The sequence below is a fragment of the Tinamus guttatus genome, unplaced genomic scaffold, assembly GCF_059628265.1.
Source record: "Tinamus guttatus ecotype Peru unplaced genomic scaffold, ASM5962826v1 Tinamus_guttatus_pri_ptg000260l, whole genome shotgun sequence".
NCBI classification, from domain to species: domain Eukaryota; kingdom Metazoa; phylum Chordata; class Aves; order Tinamiformes; family Tinamidae; genus Tinamus; species Tinamus guttatus.
The window spans coordinates 3,829,378-3,856,193 of NW_028288794.1; the positions used below are offsets into that span (position 1 = coordinate 3,829,378).

At 37.6% G+C, this 26,816-nt stretch overlaps 1 protein-coding gene across 2 annotated transcripts in view; it reads left to right on the plus strand.

Moving 5' to 3' along the window:
* Positions 1-477: 477 nt before the first annotated feature.
* Positions 478-26,816, plus strand: part of SESTD1 (SEC14 and spectrin domain containing 1) — a 43,648-nt gene continuing 17,309 nt past the window's right edge. Inside the window, exons 1-9 of one of the 2 annotated variants that reach the window (XM_088527005.1) lie at positions 478-494; positions 1,184-1,286; positions 10,657-10,741; positions 12,981-13,089; positions 16,562-16,652; positions 17,975-18,088; positions 24,293-24,406; positions 25,813-25,910; positions 26,735-26,790. In XM_088527005.1, the coding sequence (XP_088383131.1) occupies positions 10,687-10,741; positions 12,981-13,089; positions 16,562-16,652; positions 17,975-18,088; positions 24,293-24,406; positions 25,813-25,910; positions 26,735-26,790 (637 nt within the window). In that variant the 5' untranslated portion in view covers positions 478-494; positions 1,184-1,286; positions 10,657-10,686. Of the gene's footprint in view, positions 495-1,115; positions 1,287-10,656; positions 10,742-12,980; positions 13,090-16,561; positions 16,653-17,974; positions 18,089-24,292; positions 24,407-25,812; positions 25,911-26,734; positions 26,791-26,816 lie in introns of those variants that run through there. The other variant, XM_010222545.2, reaches the window with a different exon arrangement.

A 26,816-nucleotide genomic window follows, 5' to 3' on the forward strand; every position in this document is an offset into this window, starting at 1 on the left:
TATATATATCTATATATACACACACATATAAACACACACACATATGTATAATATGTTGCCTTTGCCCTTCTTTCCTCTTGCCTGAAGCTCTGTGTGGATTACCACTGGTTGAAGGCGTGCTACAAGGACTCTGGTTCTTGTTACTTTCCCACTGCTTCCGGTGCTGCCTCAGGAGCATTGCCTGCTAATTATAAACAATGTTGATGTCTACCATATGTTTTGGGGGAAAATACGGAATTCCTGCTGTCCCACTCCAGTCAATGTCTAGCTTACCAGTATTCATCAATCTGTAAAGGAAACATTGACTCCCTTATCATGTAACTTCATAATAAATTCTTGTTTTCAATCTCCAAATAAATTAAGGTTTATTTGGACTTATTTGAAAGGACTTTTAGTTTCTAAAAATATGGTCAAATCCATTTTTCATTTAAATTTGCAGAACCCAGGATCCATAGCTCAAACTTGTGTCCTTAACAGATATCTCAGTGCAAATGGTAAGTACGATCAATCTGTTCTGTAATGAGATCATTAAAATCTTTGTGCGTTGTTCTTAGATCTGATGAATACAATGTCTTTGACAATGTCCTCGTGACTAGTGTTGGACAAATGTATTTAAACTGTAATTCAAACTCATGCCTTGTTTATCTTGGGTGTGCTACTTGGGTTTTGTCTTGTGACTTTGTAAAATTTTTAAAAGCTAGCATAACAAAACCAAAGTTTCACATATTTTAAGTTACAGAATTTGGTTTAGACTTAGTTCATACTTACTAAGGTTATTAAAATGCTACAACTTGTGAATAAGATATATTGCTGTTTACAGTGGCTTTTTACAGTATTAGTTTTTAATGCATCAGAGAATGAGCAAGCTCTAGATGGGAGATTGGCAAATTCTAATTTGAAGAGGGAGATAAGATTCTAGCTGATAAGGAAGCAAGAAAAAAATAAATAGCATCAAGGAAGATTGCTGCTGTTTTCTTAGTGTGAAGAAGCTTGTGCAGAGAAGAGAAATGAGAGAGTGAGCACCTCGAGTGAAAAGTAGAAAAATCCACTGGCGAAACTTTCTATCCTTTAGACTAAATGAGAATGGGAGATTCCAAAGTGAGGTTTTGCTCACAAGGGACTCTAAACTGGATAAGGAAGCAAGTGAAAATATGGAATATGGAGTATTGTTTTCCCATTCTAGGTGAGAAGATGAACTGCTGCATTTTGGACAAGCTGAAGTTTGGAAGGCTGGGACATAAAGAATCCATTAAGAAGGAAATTACAATAGTTAAGAGGAGATGAAGGTATGATGTAGTGCTTGACAGAACCAGTGATTGAAGGGAGGTAGTTGTAGTAAGCACACAAGAATTTAGAGTAAAGCTAAACGCTTGTGGAGTTGGCAGAATTGAATTTGAGAGAGATTTCATGAAGGATAAATGCTGGCCAGACCAAATATTGCAAAAAAGAAGGAAGTCAGAAAATAAATGGCCCTCCTTAAGGGAGAAAGTCTGGATGGACACAAAATACGTAGGTAGGAGGTGCTGTCGGTCATCTGCTTCTGGTGTTTATGAAAATGTTGCTTTCCTTCCAGTCAGTGCACTTGCTCAGCGTGGATTGTCGGTTTTCTCCATGCCAATATAATTTTTGCTCTATGCAAGTATGTTGCATATAAGATGTTCCAGGCAGCAGGTAACAAGCTTGTCATGATCTTCCCTGAAACATGTGCCCCTCTCAGAAACATTTATTTGTATATGATGGTGGAATGTAATAGCCTTTATTTCGAAGGGGTGGGAGAGATGCTGTGGCTACTGCAGGTAGTTTCTACAGCCACTTAAATTTGTGGGTTGAAAAAGAGGTTTAGAAATGTATTTCTTTTTGCTACCCTGCAGTTGTAGTAACATTATATTGATCTGCCCTTTTGCACTGAAATGGTGGAGGGTCTGAGCCACACACAGTTATGGCCAAAGCTGTTATACATGTTGTTAGGCGGTTGTAGAATTTGACTGTTCTCTTACGTAAAATGTTATAAAAGGAACAAGAAGTACTAATCTTGCATCCCAGAGGAAAGTTTGTTTGCTCCACACTGCCAACAGTTGCAGTCATCAGTGCAGCTGTTTCTTTTGACTTTGACTCTTGACTCAGCTGCTCCTGGCCTGGAATTCTCCATTCTCTTTACTCCTGCTATCTTTTCAGTTAGTTTTTATCAAGAACTGAATACTTGAGTGCCATGACTTTTCATCACAGAAATCAGTACCTTCAATGCTATGTTTTGTGTGCGTTGGCTTTCTCAGTAGAGTTAGCTGGGGAAGAAAGTGTGTCTTTTTATTCCACTCTCATTGATGTGTGGTTTTTTTTTTTTTTTTTTTTTTTTCCCCCCGGCATGTGTCCATGAGGATTTACAGGCTGTGTGGTTTCTGTCTTGCTTCACCATGAGCTCCAACTAAGTAAAATTTTAAGAGCTGAACCTGTGATTCTTGTTGGTGTTACAGAAGTGTGATGAACAGAAAACTTCTGCCCGATGCTTTTGAACACAACATTTCAATTGACCTATTGCCATGTAGAATGTAATGGAGAAGCCACCTCCCAAATTGCATCATGTTGCTTGTTTTGTGGTCACTTTATGCTCTGATGCGAGTTGGGACTGTTTCAGATGACTACAGTTTATGCTGTTTTGGATGTGTGTTGCAAGAGAGGGAAGAAAGCTGATCTCACTCGGCTGTCACCACAGGCAACAACATACACAGGCAAGCTATAGAGTTCTGCAGAAAGGTAGACACAAGGTCTCTTTCTGTAAATGTGGTGGAAAAAGAAACGTGGAGACGCATACAAAAGCTGAGACTTATTTTCTCCTTTATTCTAAATTAGAGAGGTCTGGAAATGCTGAAATTTGAAGTATACCATATATGTTTGGAAAGGCCTGAGCCTGGAAAGATTAGAAAACTGTAGCAAATTGTCGTTTTGGTGTGTCATATGCTGCAGCATCATTAGAGACTTCTGCATGTTTTTCTTTGGATAAGGGCAAAACTGCTTGGAGCTGCTGGTCGTGGGCACGTCCTCTGATGCAACCAAGCAAGTGAGATTCTTTTGAGTGTGCTAACTGCTTCAGACTGTCCTGCGCCTACCCTCGTGTGAACAGACCGAGGTGTAGTGTTCCATAGCTGTGTGTGCAAACGTTGTTGTGGCTTCTCTCTTCGAGTGCTTCTGGGCTCTGGCCTTCTTTCCCTCTGGCAGTTGCTGTAAAGCAGAGGAAAAGGGCTCCCATTCTGTGAAATTAATAGTTAACTGGGATCAAAGTAAACCCTTTTTCTTCTCTGATGGCATAACCTGTCTTATTCACTAGTTGTCTTTTTGCTGTCTCACTATTCATTAGATTACTCATCACTCCTTTTTGCCACTCATCTTTTATTCCACTTTTCCCAGAATGTTAAACAGGGAGTAGTTAACAGCAGAGGGCTCTTCTAAATTCTGTTATTAGAAGTCCTTAGCAGACCCAGTGTCTAAGGTAACAGTGAAGCTTCCAGTTGAAAGGGGGGCACAAGAAATGGGCTCTAGCTTCCAAGCTTTGTTTTTTTTGTATAGCTTTGACCATATGCTTTGCACATTAACTCAACTATTAACCAGAAGTTGGATGCCTTTTTTCAAACCACGTGTGCATCTGCTGTGACAAGTTGCTGAATTAGAGTACTAATTGCTTGTTTGTAATGGAACTGACAAAATATGCTTGTGTGTTTGGGTTTTTTGGGATTAATTTTTTGCCTTAAAATTAATCAAGCTTGCATATTGATGAAATGTATATTGTCTGTGGCTTTTGTTTGTTCAATCCTCTAGTATGAACTAATTGCTTGTGGAAGATCAGGAACATTGTGTACTTACAACTTGAAAATTGGTTGCAACATAAAACTTTAGAATTCCCTCTTTTATCTGATAGTTTGTTGATCAAAAGAAAATAATCAGCTTATAATGGAAGAGGATAGTTTGAAAAGGTGAAGCCTTGCTTTATCTTCCACAAATGTGTGAAGTAATCTCTTTGAGGTCTTAAAGGGCTCTAGCTTAGAACAGCTTTACCTTGAAGAGTAAAACATACTGGTCATCTGCATCAGAGTAACCTCTGTTCCTCTGTCAGGTTTTATTGTTGTTTTGAAACTGTGCAGCTGAGTAACTGTACCCGGTGCCTCTGTGCTCTTTAATTACGAATTAAATCAATGAGTGAATGTTTACAGCTTTTGTCTGCTCTTCAGGCCCATTTGTTTGGTGTGTTTCTCAAATTACCCTCGGGTGCCAGCAGTCATATGGAGATACCTTTCTTTGTGTTGTCCCTGACTTTGTGACACCTCTCTCCCACTGCTCTAAGATAGCTTCAAAGCAAGGTGGCACAATAAGCTACATGGATATTAGTGTTACTGAGCTTTCTGTCTGTCTTATGCACACAGATTTTATTTCCATGTGGGACAGATGAACTTTGTGCTTTGCGGGCTGAAGTTAGCATATGAAAAACTTGCATGGTAGCTCAGGGAATTAAGCTGTTCATTTTGAGAGCCATAAATTCAGAAGCTGATTTATTATTTATTTTGTAATCAACATATATGATTAAAGGCTTTTTTTTTTTTTCAGTACGTCAGAGATGTCTAAAGTTATTTGCACTATTGTTTGTGCCTGGACTTGCAAGCTGCTACAGCTTTTGAGTGTAGCTGCCCATCTGCTTCTTGGTTATTTATAGGCAAATCTATGGAGTTTCTTATAATCTCTCAAGTCTTCAAAAACCTTACTGAATTAAACATCGTGATACACTTGTAAAGAGGGAATTAATATATAACAGCTCCATTTTACAGATGGAGAGATCGAATGAAGACTAAACAGGATAATTGGCTTGCTGAAAGCCATATGTATATTTCATAGTGGAACAAGAAATGGAAACCAGCTTTTTTCTAGTCCTGTATGTAACAGAACAGCTATGTTCTCTTGCTTGATATATGATGAGAGAATGATGAAATTACTCATTCTTTGAACCTTACAGTGGTTATTTGTGCACAGACTAATCCATTTAAAGATCTTGCTGTATGTACTGAGAGTATTAAATGTTTTTGGATCCAAAGAATTTGTGTAATCATTTTTATCTTAATTCTCTTGGAGCTTGGGTTCATTTCGGTGGTTAATGGTTTTTGTGGAGTGATTCCAACTGGATCACTTCAGAAGGAAACATTAACTGCAGGGCCAGGTTCTCCCTGATGTCTTCAGGGCATCATCTCACTTTTGGTCCTCTAGTCAATTGCAAGTCCTTCAGCTTCTTTCTTCCTTTTGTTTCAAATAGTGTTTGAGCTTCTGTTCTTATTTATTATGAGAGTAAAGATTTCTTATAGCAAAATCAGATGATACGCTTTCAGTTATCAGAAACTATATGCATAGGACAGTGCTTTTTTCCTTAAGAATTTTGAACTTTCCTTGGTAACACAGTGTAATTACAGTCTTGTGGAATCTAAAAATAAGAAGGAAGACCACCTGCATAGGCATGATTTGATTCTATGGTGGAATGCAGCAAGAAATAGTATTTGCATTTTATGTATTGTGTAAATTTGTAGCTGACCTGTTACTTTGTTTACAGTTGCCCGTTCCCACCTATTCCTATCACACTTATGTATTTAAGAGAAATGTCTTCATGAGTAGTATTAGTTTATGCTTGGGGGTAGTGGGAAGAGTTTTCACTTTTGCTGTGTCTTTCTCCAACACATTTGGAACACCTTTCTGGTGCTTAGGTTTAAATACATATATTTACTGCGTGGGTTTAGTCTTGCCACATTTCTCTGGGGGAAAAAATGGTTAATGAAGAACAATACTATATTGATTTTAAAAAGCCTGAAAAAAATAATTTGAGTGATTTTTTGTGTGGCTCTTTAATGGGTTGCTTTTATTCAGCATGTTTCCTGTTAACACAGGTTTTATAATTTGGCATATGGTATTTTAATTGCCTGAGTAAATCGAAGGTGGGCATTCAGCACTCCGGATTGTTTCTGGAAACCAGAAAACCAATTAAACCTCTTCAACTTGGCTTCATGTCTGTAAAATTTGAGCATGTTATAAATACAGCATACTGTGTGTTTTGTTTTGGAAGTGATAAAGTTCAGCTATTTTTTAAATACTTAGGTTTCCTTAAGTGAAATCTGTACTTTTCAGTGTTCCTGCTTTTCCTCTGTAGCTTTTTTTTCTTTTCTCTTTAATGGGTCCAGATGCTTTCATTTATTGATGAGTAAACACTGGTTCTGTTCCTTTCAGCTAAACAGTGATGCCACATAGCTGCTCATTATTCTATCCTAATTTTAAATTGAGAGCTTGTCTTCCTTTGAACAATGACTTTGCATGTTACTTACAGGACTAAATATGTCTATTTCTTTTAGTAGGGTACCTTTGGAAAATACCTTTGACATCTCCCAGTAGAAAGTAAAGGCCAGCCCTGTTGAAATTGCTTATTTGCTATAGAGAAGTAGCATTTACGTTTACTCGTTCTGATATTCTCTGGAGTGTAGAAGATAGAGAGGGGTATTAAACCCCTTTTTATTGTGGAGATTTTCTGGCATGTTCTGATAACTTACTCTGGTGAGAGTTTCTTTGTAGACAGAGTGCATTAAAACTTTTACAAAAAACAAAAAAGGGTAAATGAAAAATTTAGGAGTTTCTGGAACAAAGACTAGGTGGTTGGAATCAACAGTAATTGTTCTGACTCAGTTCCCTCCACTCTCTGTGGGCAGAATGCTTCCTTTGGTTCCAGGAAATATTGAACAAAAGAACTATTTTAATCGATGGACAGCAGTCTTGCACTGTGGCAGAAAGCCAGGCAGTGCTTTAATATTAAATAACCTGGTATTTTAACAACAGCAAAGAATAAGTACTTCTTAGAGTCAGTAAGTTTGTATAAACTTCTGTTCTTATGTGAAGGTATGAAGATGTGTGTGTAGGTTTGTGTTCTCTTCATTGATTATACTGGAGAATCATTTATAGTCATTTTGAAATATATCTTGAGGAGAGGGTAAAATCATTACTAGGTACGTGTTCTGCCTGTTAGCTTTGGCAGCTGTCTCCTAAGTGACTTCAGTGGGGTAGTTCAAGTGTGGTTGAACAGTTGGGTGGTTTCTGGAAAGAATTGAAATTGCTGTTCGTTTGCTGTTGTTTGCTACATAGTTGCCCAAAAAGACACCAGTACTGAGGTCCTGGTGGGAGCAGTGGGGATGAACTGTGTAAAGCTTTGCACTTGGGAAGAGGAGGGACAGCAAAAAGTTGTTGAAATGTTATTTCTGTGTTTCGCAAAAAATAATTATTAGACTTTTGGGTCATAATAAAACTCATTGTGTTCAACAAGAAGAGGAATAGCTTTTATTTACCCCACTCAGGCTCTCTATTTGAAGTTTATATTTTTTTTAGAGCATTTACAGTTTTGATTCCATTAACCTCCCCCTCCCACATAAGAATATACTGTTTGTATATGTAAATACTACTTAAGCCTTCATAGAGAAGCTGAGTTCCCAGTCTGAAGCATTATGCATGGAGTTGAATATATGTGTATATGATTGATCTGTTTTTTGTTGTAAATGGATATCGGCATATCTCTCAACATAAAAAAATTATTTTTTTTGGATTGATCCATGCAAGTATGAGAAATAGGTTGCTTTGTAAAGGAAAGTGAAGAACAGGATCATGCAAGATAGATACCCCCATTTATGGTGACCTCAGGTTGCTCTCTTTTTCCCTCAAGGCTGACAAGTCCCTACTTTTACCTTTCAGGTCTAGTGTGTGCAAATCTGACCAGTTCCTAGCTTGCCTTGGCCACGGCAGCAGCAGTTCGTATAGTCAGAATTCATGGCCCAGTGACTGCTTTGCATAATTCCACCCTGTAAGGGTTTAAACAGTCTACTGAAGAACGCTTATCTAAATTCAAAATTTAACTTTCCTGCTGGGCTTCCCTCAACCTGAAGGTTTCGAAGTCTTTCTATGCTAGTTAGGGTGTTGATATGGTTAAATGTCTTGTGATAGATGAGCCTGCAGCTGAGCTGAGGATGGCGTTAGGATCATCAAGTGTGTGTTCTCCCCATGCTGGCATTACTGGCTCCTGCTTTCATGAAGGATGTCCTGCCCATGACTTGTAAATTCATCTCTGAAAACGCCATGCTGACCCATAGTGCTGCCGTGGGCTTTGCCTTTTCGCTTTAGATGCCGCTCTGCCAGCACCGCGTGAATGACCAAAGCTCCCTCTGCCGGCATGCGCAAATCCCAGGAATCGACTCCTGGCAAAATGCAGCTCTTCCTTTCAGAGCAAATGGTGCAGGGAGCCCTTCTCTTTGGCTAATGCAATACTTGGAATGGCCTCATAGGTTGTAGCTTTATAAAGCCCTTGAGTTCTTGGCATCCTGATGTTCCACACATTTCTGCAAACAATAAATTGCCAAAGTATTGGACAGTTTTCCTTGGCTCAGTCAAACATCTTGACGTTGTTTTATCCAAGTAAAGTAAATCCCCCAGTTTGAATGGTAGCCCCGGGATGTTAGTTTCATGCTGCATTCTGATGATCATGTCCTGAGTGCTTGACTGAGCACACCTTCCGAAATGGGGCTTGCTGCTTAACCTGCTCCTTATCTCCTTCTTCTACCCTGATCAAAATCCCTTCCAGAGACCACCTTAAACTGTCATATCTCTGGCATTCTTGAAAATCCTCAGCCCATAGTTAGATTTTGTGTAGTCTCCTGATGGAACCTGATGAGCAGGACACGTGTTTTTCTACAGGTGGTGACAGCTCATCCTACCAAGCTGCCTGCTGCCTTCTCTGACCCAAACCAGGTACAGCACCTAGCTGCCAAGTGCAGCAGTTGCAGCGGTTGATTATTCTGATTGCTTGCTAGGTATATTTGCTCTGAATTAATTGCTCACTTTTTGTTTCTTTTGTTTTTTCTTGGTCTATATTATTTTTATTTGTGATCTTGCAGAAGTCTATTCCTTGCACTTAATATTTATCATATTATACATTCAAAGTATATTTAAAGGAAATATTTAAAGAACACTATTTTCGTAAAAGTTTTTGTTCTTTTGCTTACTGTTTCTGATTCACTTGTGGAAGTGTTATACCCTAAGATTCAGAGTTGGCTACTGTTTTTTACTGCGTTCTATGGCATAACTCAATAATCTATTGATTTTTAAAATTGTTTTACATGGTTTGGCTCTCTTATTCCTTGGGTTAATTTATACTTTTACTTGATATAGTATAACATTTTATCTGTATCACGTTATTGATTGTTCCAAATATCTCTGAGGCACTTGAAATTTCAGGTAACCGTTTAAAAAATTGTCTTTGGGAAATTGCTTCCTGATGTTTTGTATATACAGTATTTCTTGTATATAATTCTCAAGAACATGTTGCAGTACTTAGAGTCTCCCTGTGTTTGCTTAAACACTTCTGAAAAAGAGTAAATTGTCTTGATAGGTGTATCAAGTGTGACCCCTTATTCTTGAGTAAATGAAGTGCTACTTTATAATAGCTCTTAAACATGCACAAATCTAGTGGAGTGAGTGACTTCTGCTTCACTTGTGTGTGATATCTAGGAACAGGAAAAAATAATGCTCAAGTGTAAAACAGGTTTCTGATAAAGGACTCTGGTGTTAGGATTTTTTTTGTGGCTGAGCAGACTATCTGCATAGTCCTTCCACAGCTGAAGTTTTATCAGTTTCCTCAGTTTCCTGATGGAATGATTTATATGCCTCTGCATCTCTTTTTTTTTGAGAGTTTGTCTAATTGGAAAGAATAAATTAACCTGAAAATGCAGAATGTACGTGGTCCATGGTGTAGGGGCAATGGGAGGGGGCAAATACTCAAGAGCAGGAGTGGGTTGCTGGGGAAGCGTGGGGCACTGCTCTGCGGTGGAGTAAAACACCAACTGAGAAAGGCTCCCGAGGGACACCTCACTGCTCTGCCTAGGCTGTGGGTTTGATGTCCGCTCCATTCTCTGGGAAACGCTGGAGGTTAATCACAGCGAATCATGGGGGATAATGTAATGAAAATGGGATGAGGCTAAGAAGGGATTTGGAGACAAAGGGAGAAGCAGCATATCATGTATATGCTAAACCTTTTCTCTCTGTTTGGGTGGTTCCGGTTTTGTTTCTTTTTTTTTTTTTTCTTTTTTTCTTTTTTCCTTTGACTGAAGACCTACTAATTGCAGGTTAATGACAGTATCCTGACATAAATGCATAAGTATTTAGCATGAGGTATTTAAATAATTACTATATTCATAGTAATACAACCTAGGCTATGTAAAAGTGTAAAGAGTACTAATCTTACTTATTTTATACCTGAATAACCAATCAAACAGATAATCTGTCTGTAAATTGCTTACATTTTAATGGGTTTTAAAATAGGGCTGTTACATAAATTATCTCCTTGTCTTTGCCTGAGACTATGCTATAGTTTCTTTAAACTGGGGAGAAAGAAATGTTTAATTTTACATGGATTTACATGGAAAATGAATCTGTGTCCCCTCCCCCCCCCATTTTTTACAACACCTTGAATTGCTAAATGTTATGAGTTGGTTTCGATTATAGTGTGCTGTACTTCCTTCAAGAAGTGTTTTGGCCAGTGCTCATTTTACTGAAATGCGGTAATTGATTTCCCATAATCGACAACCTTAAATTCTTGTGTTTCAGAGCAGCACAGTGCAAACTATCTGAAGTAGAATGGAAGCTTCAGTGATACTACCCATTCTGAAGAAAAAATTGGCTTTTCTTTCAGGTATGGTTTCTGGTTTCCTTAAATGGTTCCTGTCTGTGTAATTTGGGTGGGGATTTCAGCTTGCATTTTTTTATACTTGCTGGATGTATCTAACAGAGCAACGTGGGATGTATTTAACAGAACTATATTGTAGCTTGGCATGTTGTCATATTTCAAAAGCATCTCTGAAACTTTTAATCTAGTAGCCAAGCTACTGCTCTTGGTATTTGGCAGACTGCTTTCACTGTAGACTGTAACTCAACAGAGCTGATACCATGAAGTTTTGCTCCACAAATAAAAAAAAATGATTTAGTAGGGCTCCATGAATAACTCTCTTGGTTTTGTAAGTGGTTAACTGCAAGAGTTTCCAGGTTTTTTTTCTTCATTTTTACCACCCCATTCTTTTCCACGTGGACAGAAGCAAAACGAACTATACATTGCAAGATTTTGGATCTTACCAAGTACTTAATCCATGCCACTCTGGTATTATTGTATTTATTAACTTGATTTTAACTCTCTGCATCCCCTGTCCCCTCAAAGCCATGAAAGCCAAAAAGGAGTACTAGGTAAGGATGAATGATGTTCTCATGCTGATTTCTCTGCTGTCAGATAGCTGTGCTGGCTCCTGGCACTTTAATGCTTAATTTGGAGGAGGTAGGATGCTTCTCAACTTCACAAAATGAGAAAGATTTCTATAGTATTATTTTGGTTTAGTTTATTTCAGCTAGAGACTAGTTTATGTCTCTCATTCATTTGAGAAGTGGAACTTGTTCCTTTTTTTCTTTTTTATAATAGGAGTTTTTTGATTTCTAAATTGCCTGAAACAGTAGACATTTTTTTCAGTAGTATCAACAGATGCGTAGTAGGGCTGATAAGCATTATACCTCAAGCAAATTCTGATTAACTAGAGTGCATTTGCTGTTTGGCAATTAAAGCTGTCTGTTTCATTTTGAAATGGAGATGATTTTCATGAGAAGTAATTTACTGAGAGGCAGTTTAAATGCTAGAAACCCTTTAGAACTTACTGGCTACATACCAGTTTAGGTTTCTCTCTCTGAAATGCGAAGGTTATGGTAAATATTTATACAGCAGTTAGCTTTTAGAAATAAATTAAAATAATGAAATGAAGATGATATTACCATAACTAAAACCAAATAAATAATTATAATTGTTTAGTGTGGTTATTTTTGGAAATGTTACAGACGAAATTTATGATAGCTAACACTTCTGATACCTTAAGTTAATAATCCCTGAAAACTTAGGTAGGTTTTTAATATTTCCTTGAAAACACAGTTTGGAGTTGAAATGATTATTAGGTAATAAAGACTTAATAGTTAGTTCTTATATAAACCACCAGCTGTTGCTTTTCATGGAGAAAAGAATCAAAGATAATCCCTACTTTTTCCTTGTGTCATGCTATGACAAGCGTGGCAGGCTATTTACCTGAACTGTATATACTGAGTTGCTTAAGAAAACTACAGAAAGTCACAGTGCAGGTAGAATATGGATGTTTGAATTCTCACTGATAGTGTCTACAGGTTGGGGGGACAAACCCTTAGCTGGAATACAAGATGTCACTGTTCTTTAGAGTGTTTGTGCGTTCAACAGTAGCCAAGCCTGAGTTGTGGAACAGTCTGCTTGAAAGTAATGCATTTACATCATCTTATCTTTGCCGCCTTCAATATTTTTGTTACTGGTGCTATTAGTATAACTCGTGCCAGAAGGGTTTAAAAGCACTTCTGAAGATGAAAGCATCTCTGTGCTGTGCGGTACAGGGCCCTCCTTTGTATAGTGGATGTGTCTAGAAGGTTTTGCATTTCAGTTACAACTGCTGTGTCCATACTTATATTGGAAGCTTACCAGATTTCTGACAGACCGATAGTGTAGAAAGTTCTAGGAGATATTTCTTTGAAAAAAATAATCTAGATATGCCAAAATGCTTCTGGAACACTTAATTTTTGATGTTATTTATGTTGAAACACTAGATGAGAGACTGGCAGATGCAGATATGACCTATACTCTACCTTTGGTGGTACATGAATGTGATGAATGAATCCTCATAACTTCAGCTGTGATTTTTTTGTAATAACTTAAAACTTTAGTTTCTTGATGCATTTGGAGACCATCTAAGTAGAATTATAGAATCATTATGGCCGGAAAAGACTTTGAGTATCGTCAAGTCCAACCATGAAAGTACGAAGCATTTCTGTTACTTTAAAGCCATCACATCTTTCTGATGACTTTTTTCCCCTCTAAACAGGAGGGAAGGACAGAAGAAGTGGCCTCATTCTGACAATTCCGCTATGCCTTGAACAGACGAGTATGGATGAGCTGAGCGTCACACTAGACTACCTTCTCAGTATCCCAAGGTGATTTCAAGTCATTCTGTTCAGGGCTGCTCAGTTTTCTGGTGCTGGAAGGAGTTGTATTTTGTCTTTCATTTTTCCATTATCTTTTAAGACAAAGCTCACGTAGATGGTTGTTTTAAATGTGATAGCATCTGGTTTAATTAGAAACAACCTATTTCAATAAACCGAGGTATATCTACTAATGATAGTGTAAGTCCTTTTATTTTGTAAATCCATGGCTTTGCCTTTTTTTCTGTGGGTATTTCTCCCTCCTTTCTTGGCGTATCTGTGTTAATTTCATTTATAATGGCAGTGTGCTTTACATTGCTATATAAATTAATGAGCCACTACAAAGAACTCATAAGTTTACAGGGATAGTTCATTGCAGTTGCTGGATTTGCTCAAACTAAGAAATCATCCTTTTCTTCCTTTCTTTGCTAAATGCCTGTTTTTGTAGCCTGTAGTGCCTTAAGCATGTGCTTAATTTAAAAATATATGAAGTATCATTGATTGTTTAAAGTTGAGAGCACTTAATGTGCTGAATTGCAACTCAAGTAAACTGCTTTTCAGACCTTACTGTAAAACTATCATTGATTAAGTTCTGCTCTTGTAGCCCTGGAAGCTAACAGTGGCAGTTCTTGATCTTACATTTGTTATTACCTTTTTTCTCTTATGACAGAGGTTGGCCTCCATTAAAGCCTTGCTTTATTTTGCTTTTGGAATGGATTTATAAAGAATAGAAGTCCTTTAGCTAAATGCTTATTTCTAATCCTTTCAGTCTGTATTTTTAAAATGGCAAAACACTGATGTAATTAGAGAATGCATTTTGTACTGGAATCTGCAAAGGCTTTAAAAATGTGGATCTGAATTTTTGTAGTTATCAGTATTTAAAAAATGCCCTGGTTGGAGAGATGGAAGCAGGGAATTAATTCAGGTTGCTTCCAAATAAAATATCGAAATGAAGATGTGTATATTGAGCAACATTTTAGTGATGGAAATTTTAGGGATTTTTAATCAGCTTATTGTCTTTTATTAAAATGATGAAAATCCCAGATCATCATCTGTGCGAGCTGCCTCATTGGCTTGCAGACTTGGCTGTGCTCGCGGAGCAGATGCGGGTGGTGGTGTTCTCGCAGGCATTCATTATTCTGCAGGCTGGCCCTGATGCGTGGCTTTAGCTGTGTTAGTGTAAGAATAACTCTCTGAAAATTCAACCAAACCATGCCTCATACACCGTGCAAACTGGGAAATCCGTTTGGAAGAGAAGCTTCATGTTTTCACTTCTAATATTGTTAGTCAGTTATGTGGAAAAAGTGGCCTTCCTTTAGGGGCATAGTATGGAAAAATCATTGTCATTTTTGTTTGTGTGTTTTCTTAGTGGGAATTGCATACTTTTTAGAATAATCAGTTGGCTTTTTTGTCCTAGAAAATCTATCTAAACATTGTTTGGGGGCATGGGAAGGAGGACATGCCCAAAACCCAGATGGGTTTCCATGAAGCTTTAGGGTTACTTTTCTTCTAGCTTTTCCATGGAAAGTAACTTGATATATTTACCTTTGAATTCAGTTATGCATGCCATGACATGCTTTTCAACTTTTAAGCATGAATATTTGGATATTTGACTAATCCTTTCAGAACTAGTAGCTTGTGTGTTTGACTTTTGTTGTTTTTGAATGGGTTAAGTAATGATAGAAAACAGGTGCTGATACTGCTCGTTTCCAGTGAGCATAAAGAAAGCAATGTCTCAAATGTAATAGTGACACCATTCATCTTGCTGCTCTTGGAAGCAGTGTTGATTTGCCTCTGTGATTTGTTCTGATAAAACAGGGAAAAAAAAAGGCTTTTAAAAAGTGTTTTTAGGGTATTTGTGTGTGTAATCTTAGAAGTTCCTTAAAAGGTTGGTGGCCAAATTTGTAGTTATTTTTTCTTGAGTAGCATAATAGGGTAGCTTTGTCATTTTTTTAATTCCAAGATAATTTTTTTTTCTGTCCTCCATCCAGATCCGATAAAGTAAATATGGATATGCTTAAATGCAAATTAAAGATCGGTTTAATTTTCTGAACACGTGGAATAGTGATTGCTTTTCCAAGAAAGCTGCATCTTTTTTTGTAAGCTAGAGATCAGAGGTGGCTTTGTTTGGTGATGACATATTTGAAAGATTGGGCCCTAAAGATTGGCTGTAATGTTTTTCGGATACTCATGAGTTTGACGGATAGAGGTTCAGCCTCCAAAGTTGCAATACCAGGCATTTTGGTTCAGGGAGAGGAAACTTCTCTAGTCCTTCATTTCGGAAAGTAAGACTAGAAGAGCACGACATAGCAAAGGGACAATTAAGAATTATGCGGCATGTTCATGTCTGAGAAGCTTTAAGGCTTCTATTTGAATTTAGAGCTTGTGTTTTCCAAATTCCACTAAGTTATGAAGTTGAAGTTGTAGATCTTTAAAAACTACTGCTTGTGTTTACCTTGTGGATGTGTCTTACGCCTTGCTGGCTAAAGTCTGTGAATGGGGCTTTGCTGCTTTATGCCTGTGAAAGGGAGAGACTTTTCTTTGGGGACTGCTGTGCTGTGCGATGCTAAGATTACAGGCTCCTTTCCGTGCCCTCTGGCTGCTCCTGTGCTCGCTTTGAACAGGTCACTCTTCCAACTGGTGGTGGCATCCAGAGGTTACTGCCCGCTTGGAGCTATCTGCTCCAGCTGGAGCTGGCAAAACCAGCTGCCCGCTTCATTCCGAAGGAGCTGGATAGGTTTTGTGGAGATGGGCCGAGAGTGAGGAAAGTTTTCACTGTGCTTTCCCATTTGGTCCTTCAGCAGAAGTGCCTTGGAATATTTGGCTTTGCAACTAGGTACTTTCAGCAGAGCTTTTGTTTGTAGGACATGTACTCAAAGCCTTTTAATTAAAAGCATAGTAGACGCTGTCAGTTTAACATACTTTCTGTAGAAAGCTATATGCAGAGCTTCTGCGTTGAGGCTTTTTATGCACTGTAATTATTAGATCACCTATTTTAAAAAGAAATTTAGCTATATTTGGATGCTTTCCTGCTTGGGCATGTGTCAAATGATTTTTTTTTATTATTATTTTTAATTGTATTTTCACGTCTGCACCAATTTAAGTCACCTTATGAAAACTAACACCCCTTTGCCTTCCTTACTAAGCAGCAAATTAATTTATCCTTCAGATGATTTTTTGAAGCTTTTTTTAGTGCTCGCAAAGCCATTTCAGAGGTACCGAAGTTTAAACAAATGCTTTTGTTATGAGATACACTTCAGTGCTACTGCAAAATTATAATTTGGGATATCTATTAATATGCATGAGCATTAAAAATGAAAGCTGTTTCTAATGGCGCATACTTAATATTTATACGAGCTTTTTAAAGGAAAAAAACAATGTAGTTTTATTTGTATGATTGAAATACAGAGTACAGAGTCACTGTGATAGGGCACTTGATGAATTTTACTTTATTTGTAAGGTTTGTTTTTTCTTTTACTTTTAGTGAAAAATGTAAAGCCAGAGGATTTACTGTGATAGTGGATGGCAGAAAATCTCAATGGAATGTGGTAAAGACGGTCGTGTTAATGCTGCAGGTAAGCCTGCTTTTTATACGTTCATAGTTGACAAGTTAGTTTTATAGATAAGAACCCAATTAGCTGCATTACTGTAACAACAGTCATTTATTAATATTTTTATTTTTTAAAAAAAGATCCCATTTGCTCTGTGATAAGATTTGGAACAGGAAGAAACAATCTGAAGAAGAGTAATAGGCTTTGTGCGTTACACGCTCAAAACATAATGTTACAGACATTTTTGTAAAACAGATGATATGAAACTGATTTAGTTTCAAATTCTGGAAGCTTCACCTTGATATCATCAGTCTGGATGTCTGTGAATGGTAGAAAGATATGCAGGGCAAAGTACTAAAAAGTAGGGGGAAAAAGGTGCCAATTACTGGTTTAAATGTTTAATAATAATTTGTTGATTTATTTCTTCAGAACTGTGGGCTTAGTCTTCTGATTTCTGCCAAACAATATAGGTTATTCTGTTGTCTCAAAGATGAAAGAGGCTATAATACACAGTATGTGAATAGGCTGGAGAACCATCATGCATTTTGGATTGCTGTTTTTATAACTCCGCAGGTGATGACTGAGGAAAAGTGATCTCTGTTTATCAGAGTGGTTTTCCGAAGCCTCAGAAAGTGTATCAAATATCAATAATTTGATTTTCTTGTCCCACTGAACAAAATTTGTGCTCACGAGTTCCTTGGTCTGTTTCAAGTTGTCTTTAATCTACTTTTGCCTAAGATGCAATTTCTACAAATAGCATCCAGCAATAGTAATTCAGTCCCTTGTCTTCCAGTTATGGCCTTGACTGATCCTTCACTCCAGCTAACACCCCATTGTGACAGTTAGTATGAGCTTTTGATTATGATTGCTGACTTGTGTACATCTTTGACAATGTTTTGGCAATGTTTTGTTTCTTCCCATTTTCAAATACTAGTTTTATAAAGCTTATTTTTTTCTAAAAGTAAGATTGTATGCATATATTTGTATAATATATATATATATATACACACACACACACACACACACAAAGCACAGGGCATAGATAGAAAATCTGGTTCCTTAATACTTTTATTTTAAACGAAGTACCATAAATAAAATTCAGTTAAGCCAATAAGTGTTCTGTGATTAGACCGCAAAACTGGGAGCAGAGGCCAGATTTTCTTTTTAGTTCTAACACTACCTTGTTAATGGGATTTAGTGCACTTCAAAATAGGATGGCACCAACAAAGCATCTTAAATGTAATAGCTTTTGTTTAATTTATATCTGTAACTTCTAAATTCTTGAACGGAGGGCAACATATAAGTGGTATTTGGACCTCAATCGTGTAAATGTTTTTATTTTACAGAATGTTGTTCCAGCTGAGGTATCGCTTGTTTGTGTAGTAAAGCCAGATGAATTTTGGGATAAGAAGGTTACACATTTCTGTTTCTGGAAAGAGAAAGATAGACTTGGCTTTGAGGTATGTAAAACTGTTGTTTACTTCAGTTAGAAATGCTGTTTTTAGAATACTAGTAATTGGATAAAAAGGAATAGTTCTTAAAAGATGGATTTCTTTGTGGATATTCTTAAATTACTGCTGCTGCTCCATTAAATGGAGTAGCTACTGTTGCCGCTACATTAAATGGAGTCATTCTTGAATGTGAGATCTGCTTTACTTCTTTACCAGATTATAAAGGTGTTTGATAAACCTGGTCATGTGCATAAGAGATTATTGTAGAGTGTTTAGTGTGAGTTTTTTGTAAATGACTCTTCAGTAATAGGTTTCAATAGAGTTAGATTTTTCATAGTGTCACTGAATCTGTAGCAATTATTTAGAACAGCATCTCGCTGCTGGCACAGGCATCTCCTCCTCTTTGAGATGATCTTGCAAGACTGGAGGGAACCTATTCCCCTGGGTGCTGAAGATGGGCAGATAGTGCCCTGGCCTCATGAGGCAGAACGTGCACAAGAGCCTCAACACTAGCTTGAACAGATCCATTCTTCTGTCTTTTCGGAAAGTTAACAGAATGTAGGTTGTTTCTAATATTTTCTATATTTAGAAAATTAGTCATCACACAATCAATCTTTCCAAGCATTTTTGGAGCTGATCTTGTTTGAACTGGAACTGTTTTCCTGTTTTTACCAAATACTAAAAGGTCTGATTGTTTTGCACAGCAAAACACTATCATTGAAAGTGGTGTGTGTGTGTGTTTGTTTATTTATTTAATGGAAGGGTTTGGTTAGGAAAATATTTTGCAGCCCCTTCTAATGCTAGATAACTATTACTGATGTTAAGATCATAACATTCCTAAATGTTCCTGTAGAAAAGGTAATTTGGGGAATATGAGCATGGGAAGGTATCAGCTAAAGAGTTACCTAACTATCTACTAAATAGTATAAACTCAGAGTTTATGATTCAGGTATAACACTGTTAATTCACTTCAATTTTGTCCGGTTACTCTTTTTTTTAATCAGTCCTTACAAAGAATAGGTGACTTAATTTTAGAAACATACTTCCTGCATGTGAAAGTGCCTTGAAGGAGTGTGGGGGCGAGGGAAAACTTCCATTTTCCAGTCAGCTGGCCAAGCCCTTTTATTTTGTGTTTATTTTTGTAGATTCCTTTTACAGCATTGCTCAGTGCTTTTTTTTTTTTTTTTTTTTTTCCTTCTTTCTCATCTACTTTACATTGTGATGGGTAAGCAAGTCCTGCAGCTCTGCCTTCAGGCTGTTTTGTCTGTATTTTCTCTTTAAGCAGTTTCTTAAGGACAAATTAGAAAAGTAGCCCAAGTTCAGCAGAGTCGCCTGAAGATTCTCTGCAGCCAGTTGGATGCTACCTAGTAAAGATACTTATGTGCTTGAAACTTTGCTATGGCATGCAGTTGCAAGTGTGACCATCTTGTGACTTAAATTACAGTTAGTGAAGTCTCTTTTCGACTTCACGGAGTGTCTATCCCTTTCCCTAAACCCCACGAGGACCTTTGTAAAGAAGCGTAGTCAAGGCATATTTGTTCTACCACAATACCTGGGAGTTCTGCACATACCAGCTCAACTATGGCTGTTTCCATGCAAGAATGTGATGATGAGAGGAAGAAGAGATGAGTCTGGTGCTTGTGCCTGTGGGCTGGTGCACCTCCAAGCTGAGCATTGAAAAAGAGAGACCAAACCACTCATCTGCACTCAAAGATATGATTTAAGAGCTTATGTTCAGAAAGTGATTTAAGTTTGCACTGTTTAATTTCACATAGTTGCCTTCAGGTCTGTAGTTATCAAAATTCAGGGAATAGCAGCAGTAAAGATGGACTCTTTCTTTATCAGTTCTTACTGTGTGATTTTAGGCTGTCTTTCTGCATCTGTGGATTTGGTCCTTAGACAAGTTCATTTGAAGGCTGTGGTCTAAAAGAATTTTTCTTGTGCCATCTGTAAACCAGTGTGGTCATAAACATGGTCTTGCAAGCTTTGAAATTAATCTTCTGCAAGACTTTTTTTATGTGGTTTTATCTTTAGTATGACTCAGAATGTATTTCTAGACAAATATGCAGAATGCCTACAGAAAATTTGAAATAGTAGTGAAGCAAGGATAGTTTAACATGGTTATAAGTTTATTTATTATTGTTATTAAGGATTGACTCATAGTCATTCCTGGTATTTCTGTAATGAAATTTCTTACACGTAATAACGTTGTGAGAACTAACTTATGCCAATGATGATGGAATTGTTGGCATGAACCAATGGAACTGTGTTTTTTTTTTTTTTGTACTTTTTTGTTACTGAACCATGACCATGTGTTCTTGGTCTGAAAGTTTGATCTGTGTTTCTCTTGTTATTTTAAGAGTTCAGAAATTTTTAGGAATGGGGAAAATATTTAAGCATTAAAGATAAATTCTATGCAAATATAGAGCAAAATGTGTCAACTTTTATTTAATAATTAGAGTGATGAATTGATTTAGAAGAAAAAAATCGCATTGAAATACAACAGCTGCATGCTTCTCAGGAGGAAAACTAGCTTCTTTTTTTTTGTTTTTGTTTTTTTTTTTTCCCTTCCCCTTAATGACTCCTTGTATTTTGGTTAGACGGGAAGGTCAAAAGTTTATCTGACTAAAGGGTAAATAAGTAGTTACTAAAATCTCACTTGGATTGTTGTTTGCTCTGGAGGTTTCCCCCCTAATCCAGCAGTGCCGTTGGGCCGACCGCGACAGCGAGTGCCCCCGCGCAGGGAGGGCGCCCGCCGGCTTGGGGCGCTTGTGCTGCAGCTGCCGGCAGGTGACGAGCGGCTGTTGGGGCAGGGAGGCCACAGCTGGCTCTGAAGAGTGTGCGTCATGTGCCCTCCTCCTGCTTTTCTTCGCCTTGCTTTTTTTTGTGCAAGAAAATGTGCGTTTTCTTAAATGTCTTCACTAAAACATAGAGAAAGCTTGTGAGAATAGCAGGATAAAAATACTTGCTTTTCCAGATGACAAAGAATGACCCGTAGAAATAGGTAAACTCATGTTCTTCCATTAGGATCCGTTAGTCTCTGTTAATCTATTGCTTGGCTGTGTTTAGGCAAACTGGCTAAGATGACCCACCGTCTCCCAGAAATCTTTATTTTAGAGAAAGTCATACATCTTACTGTCTTTTTTTTTTCTTCCCTGTTACTGATGTGACTGCAGAGCACTGATAAGAGTATGGAAGCCTCTAGCTTCTGCATGTATTTATAGCTGCATAATTATATATCACTGGCATTAAAAACAAAAACCACAGCGTGTTTCAGATCACAGAGTAATTTGCATAGCTATTAGTCAGGAAGATCAAGATTACTCTTGTACCATTGAATAAATATGGTGTAAAATTTTAAATGAAAGCATGGAATCTTTTCATTCACTTCAGAGTATGATCTCATTTTATTTGAAATAATTGCTGTGCACTTGTGGTTTCAAATCTCTTCCCTATTTCCTGCTACCTGATCTGTTTTGAATATGTTGCTTAATGCTGCCATGCAAAGCTATTGCTTGCAGTACCCTCCTGTTGGTTCCAAAGCAGAGCTTCTCTGCTGCCCTGAGAGGTGTTGGGCTGAGCTGGAAGGCGCCCAAGGTAAACGCGGGAGCTGAGAAAAGCTGCTCTGTGGATAGGTGTCAGCAGCTGGGCTGACTCAGCTGAGGAGCAAAGCGCACATCCTTCGTCTTCCTTGCCGATAGTGCTGGCCTTGCACGCTCCTTAGTGATTTCTTTTACTGTCCAACAGAACTTTCCTCTGTCCATTTAGTCCTCCCCAAAACGTGTATTAGCAACCACTCCTTGTGCTCACTGAGGTGTTTCTCAGGTCCCCTCCGCATGGGTATAAGCGTGCCCTGTAACCCGAGAGTTGTTTGAGTAATTGCTCAAAGAAAAGTGTCCCTCGACAGGGATGTTACACTGTGTAATACTTAAGTAGTAAGTCATGTTGCTAGTTGCTTTTTAAATGAATGAAGAATAGGATGCTAACATTAAAGTTGCTAACTTTTATTTTTGGGAGTTTGGGAGCTGTTGCTTTTGGCCTTTTTATTAACGTACTGCACACAGTGGTATGAAGCAAACCATTCTCTTGGGGAGTAGCCATTATGTCTTGTATTCGATTGAGCTTTTCATTCAAGATAACTAGAACAACTGGAGGAAAATGGGTACCATAGAAGTAACAGAACTGGTAAAAACTTCGTGTTTTGCTGTTTGCACACAGTGCATGACCACTCGTAGGCTGAACGAGCGGGCTTTTGTTTTTGCATCAGAGTGGGAGCGTTTGCATATCAAAACCTTGGTTTGGATATTAAATTAGTCCTTTGAAAATCAGTTTGCTTTGAAAGCGAAGAAAAAAGCATGGCTGCTATTCTTACCCTTGTGGAAATTTTGGAGCAAAATTTAAAAGTTCGTTTAGAATTGATATATAGGAAATCATGGGCTCAGTAATAAACATGAAAAATTTAAAGTGCCTGGGGGGCAGCTGAAAATCAGACCTTAGAATACATAGCAAAAGGATCCTGTTTGTCCTAGATCCTGATAGGTTTTTAATTTGTATTAAGAAATACTTTTGAGTCAACGAAATTACTTAACAAAAATAATCAATTGCAGACAGCCTCCGTTCATACGTGTGCCTTACCCAGGGTTATTGAGAGCTGGTCAAATGGCAGAAAGCTATCCCAGGGAATGGCATCCTGCTCCCAGAGGGAAGAGGAATCGATGATTTCTGTGGTTATTAGGCTAGTGCAGTTTGATAGTGATAATTGTAGAGGGAAAGATGGCAAGGAATTGAAAGTATGCTGATAACAAAGTATTAAACTATTGAGGATTCAGAGGAGCCTGTGTGAGCGAGTGCTTTGTGAAGCATGAAGGACAGAGGAGTATGATGGAATGTGAAATAATGTAAATGTACCTGTCCTAATTACTTGAGTGCGTAATGTCAGCATATCTTGAGTAAATTATTTTTTTCCTTTTTCATAAATACATAGGATGTGAAAGAGAATATAAAAATGACGTCAAAATATAAATATATGTCAAAAGAAGAAAGAATAAAACAAGCCTTTTACCTTTTGGTCCTGGTGTCATTGGACGTTTGGCCTGGTTGCCAACATGCAAAGTAAATCTATATATTGCAGTTGTATGGGATGAGAATGGCAGAGCATCTCCTATATTGGCTGGATGTTATTGGAAGACATTCACATACTAGGATGCATTAAATATTCAGTCATTTGTTTGGAACTATTCTAAAAAAAAAAAATTACAGAATAGTTCAGGCTGGGCAGGTCTGTCGTCCAGCCTCTGCTGAAAGCAAGATCATCTGTGAAATCAGACTATTCAGTCAGGTCTTGAAAAACTTCCAAGGATGGAGTCTGCATCAACCTTTGCTTTTCAGTTATTGAAGATCCTCTTTCTCCAACCATGTAGTGCCAATGTGTCTGCTTTCAGAGACAGATTTTTCCATATGAGTTGTTCCAGTGGTAGCATGTCATGTATTAAAGCAAGCTGTGCTGTCTTCAATATGGATAAGGCTCAGCTAGGAGGCTATAGTTTGCAGTAAATGAGGGGAGGATTTCATTGTCTGACTGGCAGTGGATCCCAGTGTTTTTCTTCATTTCCTGAAGTAATTGGTGCTCTTCAAAATTGTCTTCTGGGTAAATGACTCAGGCTTTTGAGCATATTCAGATTTGAACTTGGCTGTTCATGGGAGAAATATGACTGATACAGCTCTTACTGGGCTTATTTGCACAGCAAATGTATGCACTTGTGTGGCACAAACTCAGGAGTGGATCTGCAGGGTAGTGGCACAAACCATTCTTTGAATGGCTCTGCAGCACTGTATCTTGCAACTGCAGTCTCTAAAAATGGATCGTGTGAAGAATCACTTAATGAGAAGGCATCAGTTACCATCAAGAGAATAGTTACCTGAGAAAAACCTTAAAAAAACAAGGTGATAGAGGTCATGTCCTTACAGGGTTGAGCATGGTATGTAGGTTCTATATCAAAATTATGCATCTTTTAAGCCCAAATTAATTGCAACTGTTTACGTAAGCATTTAGCAGCACGAGGGTCACCTTTTGATATCAAATAAAAGGTCATCTGCTTGGTACCTCTGGACACACTTTTTCAAAACCTATGAGGTTCCTAGGGAAAAATATGAGCATTAACTATCTAATATGAGCATTGCTAAAAGTATGTACAATTTTCTGTATTGTTGCAGGTTATTTTAGTATCTGCCAACAAGCTCACTCGATATATAGAACCATGCCAACTAACAGAAGATTTTGGAGGAACTCTCACCTATGATCACATGGATTGGCTGAATAAGAGGCTGGTTAGTTTTCTTTATTTCTTTCAAATGTCTTGAACCATGAATTTTTATTTGTGTAATAACTTATATGTAAAGAATTTTTCATACATATATAGTAGAGAATTGTACAGTTCAAATGCATGAGTAGCCTCATCATTATAACTAACACTGGCTTTGCTCAAGGCATGATAAAGCTAACATAATCAATTTGTGGAGGCAACAAGTTTCTTAGGGAAGCTCTTAGGTAGAGCTTCACCATAGAAGGGCTGGGCACAGGGCAGAGTAATTGCAAAGGGAGGCTACTGGTAGGAGAAATCCAAGACAATGAGGGAAAACTTCATTCTGCAGGTCTGTAAGGTTGTTTTGTAGGCCTGGGTTTCTTGGTTGTTGCATGGTTTTCACAGACTCACAGAATGGCTGAGATTGGAAGGGACCGCTAGAGATCATGTAGTCTAACCCCCGTGCTCAAGCAGGGTCACCTAGAGCACGTGGCACAGGGCTGCATCCAGGCAGGTATTGAAGATCTCCAGAGAAGGAGACTCCACAAACTTTCTGGGCAGCCTGTTTTAAGCTGCTTTGGCAGTGCAGTTTTCCATGTGGATGCAGTGTACATGTAGAAGCAAATACATTGTTAAAATCAATTGTTAATTATTTTGTCTATTGTTAGTGCACATAGCAGAATACATTCTTAATCTGTTCTTCGTTGCTATTTGTTTTTCAGTCATTTAAATTGAGTTTTAAAAACAGTGTAAAAACGTGGGTGAAAATATTTGCCATTTCCATGTAATATGTTTTTAAAATGTGTGTTCCAATCTACAATCTCGAGGTTGCCTTTAGTATCGTGTATCTGCTTATACAGAAACCCCTGTTCACTCCCTCATTTTCCTTAATTTCAAACTTGGCCAATGTTCTGCTAATACCTCTGTAAGCCTTCTTTCCTTCCTGGCTAGGTGGTTATAATTTGGCTTCTAATTGCTTCTTACATTCAGAAAGTTCATAAGCACAGTACTTCCATCCCAGACAAGACTTCATATTTGGTTCAGGTTTCAACCAAAAATATATTGGTCATGCCTCTTCAGTTACATAGCACTAGCTTCATTTCACCTACTTATATGATAATGAAGAACCTTCTTCAGAGGCTTTTATGAAGTTGATGAAGATATCCAATATCACCATTCTATGATAATGACTAAGAATTTTAAAGAAAATTCAATTTTCAGTCCTCCTGCAGCCATAAAGAGTTTTAACATTCTGTGTTCACAATACTCTATTCTTCTAGTGTTTAGAACCTACTGTATGAACGTTGGGTAAATAATTGCACTTTATTACCATTGAAATATATTAACAGAGTTAGTGAATAAATTTGTACTGATGTCTTCAATACTGTCTGTTACTTAATTTGCCTTTTTTTTTAATACATATCCTTTTAGGTATTTGAAAAGTTCACAAAAGAATCAACATCATTGCTGGATGAGCTTGCTCTAATTAACAATGGAAGTGATAAAGGAACTCAGCAAGAGAAAGAGAGGTATGTGGTAACTTCTTGAAAGAGAATAAACTCAGTATAAACTTTTGGAAATGAAAACAATATCAAACAAGTAGGATGTGTCTTTAATATATTGTGAAACGTATAAAGAAATTTTAAAGCCTTATAGTGTGGACAACAAAATTCATCAGGGTGTTTTTGTACAGGTTCTGTTAGCTCTTGACTGCATATGGTTGAACTTTTGATACAAGTTGAAAAAAACAGGCCTTCCTGGCTAATTGTTTTTCTTGATATTTAGAATCAAGATGATGGATGCTAAGCTTTCTAATCAATATTTGTGTCAACGTGCTGCAAAACCATCTGAAGAACTGTGGTTTTTTGTTGTTGTTGCTTTAACCAGTGTGTTAAAATATGCATCAAAACAATGTAAGGGACAAGTTGTTTATTTCATATGACTTTGATAAGTAGGTCTTTTTACAGATTTCAAAAAAGAAAAAAAAAAAGTGTATTTAAGGTTTTGGATTGAAATGCAGAAGATGAAGTTTCAGTTTCAGGCTTTGTTGGAAACTCCTTACATGACAGACCAAGTCTCTAAGGCTTTAATCTTGTGCTGTTATCCTTGCCAGCAGGTCACGTTCCAAGAACAAAGCTTGTAACAGTGATAGTGGTGGTGTTCAGTTCTGTTAAAGTGAAAAACAGCACTGTTCATAGTTATCTGCACTTTTTATGTCTTGTTATATACAATGTGTTCTCTGGAGGAGTACAGGGGGAGAAGAGGTGTGAAGAAAAGCATGCAAGCTCTTAACAGCTGTTTAGTGCTACTGTAGTAAGGATGATTAATAATATATTTATTACTTTATTTCAAGATCTATAGATTTGAACTTTCTTCCATCAGTCGATCCTGAAACGGTACTCCAGACAGGTACAGTAAGTTGCCAAATGATCATT